Raw genomic sequence first — 8,223 nt, 5'->3', positions numbered from 1 at the left:
TAAGCATGTCGGTCAAACACATACGCAAAAAGATAGGTCTAATCATTTCAGCAAAGCGCTCAAAATCCTCATCATCCTTTTTCTTGGATGGTTTAGGAGGAAAAGGCATGGGTTTCTGAACCCATGGTTCTCTTTCTTTACCGTGCTTCCTGGCAACAAAGTCTCACTTATCATAATGTTGATTCTTTGATTGTGGGTTATCAAGATCAATAACAGGTTCAATTTCTACATCATTATTATTGCTAGGTTGAGCATCAACATGAACATCATCATTAACATTATCACTAGGTTCATGTTCATTACCAGATTGTGTTTCAGCATCAGAAATAGAAATATCATTAGGATTCTCATGTGTGTCTACAACATGTTCACTAGAAGCATGCAAAGTCCTATCATTTTTCTTTTTCTTCCTCTTAGAAGGACTAGGTTCATCAACGTTATTTCTCTGAGAATCCTGCTCAATTCTCTTAGGGTGGCCCTTAGGATACAAAGGTTCCTGAGTCACTTTACCTCCTCTAGTTGCAACTCTAACAACAAAGTCATTATTCTTAGTATTCAATTCATTGAGCAAATCATTCTGAGCTTTAAGTACTTGTTCTACTTGAGTGGTAACCATAGAAGCATGTTTAATAATAAGTTTAAGTTCACGTTTAACATTAGACATATAATCACCCAAGTGTTCAATCATATAGGTATTATGTTTCAATTGTCTACCAACATAAGCATTGAAGTTTGCTTGTTTAACAATAAAATTATCAAACTCATCTAAGCATTGGCTAGCAAACTTAATAGGCGGGATTTCAGCTTTATCATATCTATAGAGAGAATTTACCTTTACCATCTGTGGAGGGTTATCAAGATCACATATTTCTTCGATAGGTGGTAAATTAAGACCATGTATTTCTTCAACAGGCGGTAAATTCTTAACATCCTCGGGTTTAATACCTTTTTCTTTCATAGATTTCTTTGCCTCATGCATATCCTAAGGACTGAGAAATAGAATACCCCTTTTCTTTGGAGTTGGCTTAGGAGTTGGTTCAGGAAGTGTCCAATTATTTTCATTAGTCAACATATTATTAAATAGCAATTCAGCTTGATCAACAGTTCTTTCCCTGAAAACACAACCAACACAGCTATCCAGGTAATCTCTGGAAGCATCGGTTAGTCCATTATAAAAGATATCAAGTATTTCATTTTTCTTCAGAGGATGATCAGGCAAAGCATTAAGTAATCGGAGAAGCCTCACCCATGCTTGTGGGAGACTCTCTTCTTCAATTTGCACAAAATTATATATTTCCCTTAAAGCAGGTTGTTAGTCCATTATAAAAATTATGTTGGATGCGATCGATCATGCAACAGTTATAACATAGGGTGACACAGAACTAGCTCCAGTTCATCAATGTAATGTAGGCATGTATTCCGAATATAGTCATACGTGCATGACATCTTTTTTCCTACCCTCACGTGGCAGCGGGGTCCTGTTGGAAACTAAGGGATATTAAGGCCTCCTTTTAATAGAGTACCAGACCAAAGCATTAACACATAGTGAATACATGAACTCCTCAAACTATGGTCATCACCGGTAAGTGTGTCGGTGTCAAAACCGGCAGATCTCGGATAGGGGGTGCCGAACGCTGCATCTAAGGCGGATGGTAATAGGAGGCGGGGGACACAATGTTTACCCAGGTTCGGGCCCTCTCGATGGAGGTAATATCCTACTTCCTACTTGATTGATCTTGATGATATGAGTATTACAAGTGCTGATCTACCACGAGATCATAGAGGCTAAACCCTAGAAGCTAGCCTATGATTATGATTATTGTTTTCCTACGGACTAAACCCTCCGGTTTATATAGACACCACGAGGGGGGGGGGCTAGGGTTACATAGAATCGGTTACAAGGGAGGAGATCTACATATCCGAATTGCCAAGCTTGCCTTCCACGGAAAGGAGAGTCCCACCCAAACACAGGACGAAGTCTTCAATCTTGTATCTTCATAGTCCAATAGTCCGGCCAAAGTATATAGTCCGGCTGTCTGAGGACCCCCTAATCTAGGACTCCCTCAGTAGCCCCTGAACCAGGCTTCAATGACGATGAGTCCGGCGTGCAGATTGTCTTTGGCATTGCAAGGCGGGTTCCTTCTCCGAATACTCCATAGAAGATTTTGAACACAGGAATCGTGTCCGGCTCTGCAAAATAAATTCCACATACCACCGTAGAGAGTATATTATTCCACAAATCTAATCTGCTGACAACTTTTCATAACGTGACGTCCTGCCGTGGCGCGGTCATTACGAACCATTTTTCCCTGCCTGCCACTGCACGTGTTGCGAGGCAGTTTTATTAGTATGTCTTGTTGAAGCAGAGATCATGTTCCCCTTATCACGGGAGTCTCATCAATATGGGTGCGGGTAACCCAATCGTGCTAGTTAATATGACTCCTCGATTTTAGGCAAGTTCCAAACGGCCATGCGGAGGATGCTTGATATTCGCCCTCTTTATAAAGGGGCCAAGGCCTGCCCTTTTCTTCTCGCGCTCAATCCTTCCCTTCCCCCACCCCGAGTTCCAACACCCAAGGCTCAGGCTAAGCGCTTCGGACCTTCAAGGCTGGTGGATGGCTTCCTCTGTCATAGAGGAGGACATCAAAAAGCTAAGGGAAGCCAGGTATCTAACCGCCGAAATCTCGCACAGGCTGCCTGCTCAAGGGCAGGTCATCCCCACTCCCGAACCCAATGGGAGTGTCTATTTGTTTCCCACTTCCCCCGAGGGCTAGGCTGTTAAGGCTAAACCACGGGCTACTACAGGAGACAGCCCAACCAACGAAGCCCAGGAGCTGGTACGGCTCGACAAGCGACTGAGACAGCCGGCCCAGCGATACGCATCCGATGAGTGGGTCAAGTGAACTATATATCGATGTGTCCTAGCTACCGTGTCATTCGGCCATTGGTTGAACGGCTCTTCCGTCAGCTTGTAAGAGGAGGAACCTGTAACAAGCTACTCCAATTCGTATACTGAAGCAATTCCCCTCTTGATCCCCTTTCCTCCATGGCAATCCCCTTGAGATTTTTAGCTAGTTGTTAAGAATTGGTACTTAGAGCCAAAATTTTCCCCACCCACGATGGAGCATCCACACGAGACTAGGCTGGCGGTGGCGGTGGCGCGCCGGCGTCAGGAACTCATGGACAATCTCACTTCGGAGGGCAAGGCGATCTACGAGACGGTCACACAAGCAAGCGAGGCGACCCATCTTCGCCACCAGAAGGAGCTTGAGGCGATGATTGTGGCGGCGGTGGGCAGCGCAGTTGAGGCAGCAGTGTCGCGCTCGGTCGGGGCGGCCGTCGACAAGGCCATCGAGGCGGCGATGGAAACAGCCGTCAACGACATGCAAGCGTACACCGACGGCACCAAAGTGGACCTCCTCAGGCAAATCCAGGAACTGTGCGTCGCCAAGGGTTCAACGACTCGTCCCAATGAAGCAGAAGGGGGCGAGCGCTCTCCCAAGGGCGCGACAGAAGGGAACATGCAGGCGTTCCGTTCGTCCATGGCGGCGAAGGGTGCAGCCTTGTCTGGGCCATATATTCCACCACCGGCTTGAGGTATGGCTGATTTGCCCAGACTGACCTCTTCCTTCTCCAGTCTGTCACACCGTGAGAGGCGGAATGGCGCGTTGTCTTCGTCAGGAAATTCAGGGCATGGACGACCACCATCAGTGGATTTTCCGAGGTTTGATGGAAAGAATCCCAAGTTATGGCGGACGAGATGTGTGGATTACTTTGATATGTTCGATACAGATCCTGACCTCTGGATTGCAGTAGCAGCTATGAAGTTTGAAGGCCCAGCAGCACGTTGGCTCTCATCAGTTCAACAGAAGTTTATTTGTTCATCGTGGAATGAGTTTTGTGCCGCTGTCCTTGCTCGCTTTGGGCGAAATCAGCATCAAATACTTGTGCGCAAAGTGTATAGACTGCGTCAGACAGGGTCTGTGGAAGCGTACATAAATCAGTTTTCAGAGATGATGGATCAGCTGACAGCATATGAGCCTGAGCCTGATATGCTGCATTATACCACACGTTTTGTCGATGGCCAAAAGCCCACTGTCGGGATGGTGGTAGCAGTGCAACGCCCAGCTGATTTGGATGCAGCTTATTCAATCGCTGCAGTACAGGAAGAGGTTGGGGATAGTGAACCAGAGTATCCACATTCCAACAAGCGAACGAGCTACTCCACTCCTTCGTGACAGTATAAACAGCCAACTGAATATAAGGCGCTTAGTGAAGTAAGGACCTCTGACACACAGAAAATGACCTCAGTTTCAGAGGACAAGTTGGGTACTCTCAAGGCTTACAGGAGAGCAAAAGGGTTGTGTTATATATGTGGTGAGCGGTGGGGCAGAGACCACAAGTGCAATAATACAGTACAACTACATGTGGTGCAAGAATTGTTGGAATTTTGTGCTACTGATTCTGTAGACTCGGATGATAGTGAAGTTGATCTGATGGTCTTATCTGCAGAAACACAAACAGCTGACCTAGCTAACAACGCTATTCGACTCACTTGTCAAGTTGCAGGACAGGAAGTGATCTTCTTACTGGATTCTAGCAGCTCTCATTCATTCCTTAGTGACATATTGGCAAGTCAGTTAGCAGGCCAGCAAAAGTTGAGCAAAATGCAGAGGGTCCGAATTGCAGGAGGGGGCAGCTAGTGTGTTCTGCTTGGATTCCTAAATGTGGCTGGTCAGTAGGGGGGCATCAATTTGTTACTGATTTTAAAATCTTGCCTCTACAACATTATGATGGTATTATTGGTATGGATTGGCTCTCAGCTCAAGGGACTATGAGTGTCAATTGGTTACAGAAGTTGTTATCCTTTGATTACAAGGGAAGTAAGGTTGTTCTGCAAGGAGATCTTCCATTTGAGTTTGAATTCACCGTAGTGGAGTTACAGCTTATTCAAGAAACACAAGAGACTAAAGTGACAGTACTTGAGGATGTACCGGAGGAAATTCAGCAAGTTATTACTTCGTTTGTAGATATCTTTGAGGAGCCTGCTGGCCTTCCTCCTCGCTGCTCTTGTGATCACAAAATACCGCTGGCGGAGGGAGCTCGTCCTGTTAACATTAGACCATACAGGTATTCCCCTAATCAAAAGACAGAAATAGAACGACAAGTAAAAGAAATGCTAGCCTCTAGTGTAATTTCGCCTGGCACTAGTCCATTTGCCTCCCCAATCATTTTGGTTAAGAAAAAGGACGGCACATGGCGACTCTGTGTTGATTACAGACAACTGAACATGTTGACATTGAAGACTAAATATCCTCTGCCCGTGATAGATGAATTGCTCGATGAATTATCAGGCGCCTCATGGTTTTCCAAATTGGACCTTCGTGCTGGGTATCATCAGATCCGTTTGTCTCCCTGGGAAGAATACAAGATGACCTTTCATACACACAATGGTCACTATGAGTTTAATGTGGTATCATTTGGGCTGACGGGAGGGCCATCTACATTCCAAGGAGAGATGAATGTTACTCTAGCGCCTGTGGACTGTGTCTGTGCAGTCGTATTATTTGATGATATACTTGTGTTCAGTGCTACCTTAGAGGAACATGTGCAACACCTCAAGCAAGTTTTGCAACTACTAAGGCAACATCAGTGGAGAGTTAAAGAGTCAAAATGTGCATTCGCCCAACGTAGCATATTATATCTGGGCTTTGTGGTCAGTGGGAACGGAGTGTCAACAGACCCAGCTAAGGTGCAAGCGGTCCTTGAGTGGCCAGTGCCCCCAATCTATTAAGGAGCTTCGAGGGTTCCTTGGACTTTCTGAGTACTACAGGAAATTTGTGCGCAATTATGGTGTTATCAGTCAGCCCTTGACTCATCTCTTGCGCAAGAATGTGCCCTTTGTATGGTCTACAACAACACATGCTGCTTTTGAAGTGTTAAAAAAAGCTCTAACATCAGCACCTGTACTTGCTTTGCCCGATTTCAAGGTTCAGTTTGTTGTTGAAACTGATGCTAGTGACACTAGGGTAGGTGCAGTGTTGTTACAGAAGGGACATCCAATAGCATTTGTCAGTAAGGGGTTGGGACCAAAGAATCGTGGATTGTCCACTTATGAGAAGGAATACATGGCGATTTTATTGGCTGTTGAACAGTGGCGCACATACCTACAACATTTTGAGTTTTTATTTTTACTGATCACTTTAGTTTGGCCCATCTGGAAGACCAACGCTTGCATACTCCCTGGCAGCAGAAAGTCTTCACTAAGTTGCTGGGTTTGCAGTTCAAGATAAAGTACAAAAAAGGGTCTGAAAATCGAGTTGCAGATGCCTTATCTAGTAGACCACATCCTGAGTCTGAATTATTAGCGATCACTTGTCAACACCCAGCTTGGTTGCAGGATGTGTGTGACACCTACCAACATGATCAAGAAGTGCAAGAATTGCTTACAAGATTGGCTGTTCGCTCTGACTCTGAAGATGTTTTTTCTCTACAAAATGGACTCATCAGGTACAAGCAGCGATTGTGGTTGCCTAATGGCTCGCCCATGACAGTGAATATTATTGAGGCTTTCCATGCTAGTCCCCTGGGAGGACATTCAGGTGTGCCAGTCACCTTGCGGAAGCTCAAGAAATTATTCTATTGGAAAGGCATGAGTAATCAAGTGCATAAGACGGTGCAAGAATGCTCGATCTGTCAACGTGCTAAACTGGATCGTGCTAAATACCCTGGACTTCTTGCTCCTTTGCCAGTTCCTTCTTAGTACTGGCAACTACTTACTATGGATTTTGTTGAAGGCCTTCCAAAATCAGGTCGCTTTAATTGCATTCTAGTGGTTATGGACAAGCTGTCCAAGTATGCACATTTTATTGGTCTTCAACATCCCTTTACTGTATCCACGCTGACTGCAGCGTTCATGGACAACATATACAAGCTTCACGGGATGCCTGAATCAATTGTTACTGATCGTGATCGTATCTTCACTAGTCGTTTTTGGTGAGAAATTGTTGCTCTGACAGGCACTAAGCTCAAGATGAGTTCTTCCCATCATCCCCAGACTGACGAACAGTCAAAGCACGTGAATTAGTGCTTGGAAGCCTTTCTTTGATGTTTCACGCATGCATGCCCAGCTAAGTGGGCGCAGTGGCTATCACTCGCGGAGTATTGGTATAACAGCAGTATGCATTCCTCTCTGCAAGGTAAATCTCTATTTGAGACTCTGTATGGGCATTTTCCTCGTCAGTTTGGCATATCAGATGCAGACTCTTGCTCAGTGCCAGAACTGTCCACATGGCTCCAAGATCGCGCACTCATGCTCAGGCTGTTGCAGCAGCATTTGGAACATGTGCGTGTCCGTATGAAAATCAGGCAGACAAGAAGCGATCTGACAGGGTATTTCAAGTTGGTGACTCTGTCTTTATGAAACTACCGCCATATGTGCAGTCTTCTGTTGCTCCCCGTGCACATCATAAACTTCTTTTCAAGTTCTATGGCCCCTTCAAGATACTGGAGCGCATTGGTCCTTCTGCTTATCGCTTGCAACTTCCTGCTCATAGCAAAATTCATCCATTTTTGCATGTGTCTCAATTGAAGAAAGCATTGGGGCCTCATTGTCAGGTACAATCTGATCTTCCTCTTGTTGATTCACAACTTGCTATCCCTGTCAGAGTGCTTCAGCGGTGTTTCCGTCAAGCTCGCGGGCAAGCAGTTCCTCAAGGTCTTATTCAGTGGTCTGATCAGCCGGAGTCATTAGCAACATGGGAGGATCTGGAGGCGTTGAAGTAGCGTTTTCCTCGAGCGGCCGCTTGGGGACAAGCGGCATTTCAAGGGAAGGGGAATGTTAAGGCTAAACCACGGGCTACTACAGGAGACAACCCAACCAACGAAGCCCAGGAGGTGGTTCAGCTCGACAAGCGACTGAGACAGCCGACCCAATGATATGCATCCGACGAGTGGGTCAAGTGAACTATATATCGACGTTCCCTAGCTACCGTGTCATTCGGCCATTGGTTGAACGGCTCTGCCGTCAGCTTGTAAGAGGAGGAACCTATAACTAGCTACTCCAATTCAAATACTGAAGCAATTCCCCTCTTGATCCCCTTCCCTCCATGGCAATCCCCTTGAGATTGGCAATCCTCTTGATCCCTTTCTTAGAGGGCTTACGTTCTATTACGGGCTCGACTTCCACGATCTAGCTCTAGGTTCCATCCTTCACATCTCGTC

General features: G+C 45.7%; 1 protein-coding gene across 1 annotated transcript; it reads left to right on the top strand.

Annotated features, from left to right (window-relative positions):
• Positions 1 to 3,093: 3,093 nt before the first annotated feature.
• On the top strand, positions 3,094 to 3,601 carry LOC125553793. Its single transcript, XM_048717492.1, has one exon. It carries the CDS (start codon positions 3,120 to 3,122, stop codon positions 3,594 to 3,596), a length of 477 nt encoding a protein of 158 aa, XP_048573449.1. The 5' UTR covers positions 3,094 to 3,119; the 3' UTR covers positions 3,597 to 3,601.
• The last annotated feature ends 4,622 nt before the right edge of the window (positions 3,602 to 8,223 follow it).

This window comes from Triticum urartu, chromosome 4 (assembly GCF_003073215.2).
Source record: "Triticum urartu cultivar G1812 chromosome 4, Tu2.1, whole genome shotgun sequence".
NCBI lineage: Eukaryota > Viridiplantae > Streptophyta > Magnoliopsida > Poales > Poaceae > Triticum > Triticum urartu.
The sequence above is the reverse complement of the archived record's forward strand: the minus strand, read 5'-3'. Positions and strand labels throughout refer to the sequence as shown.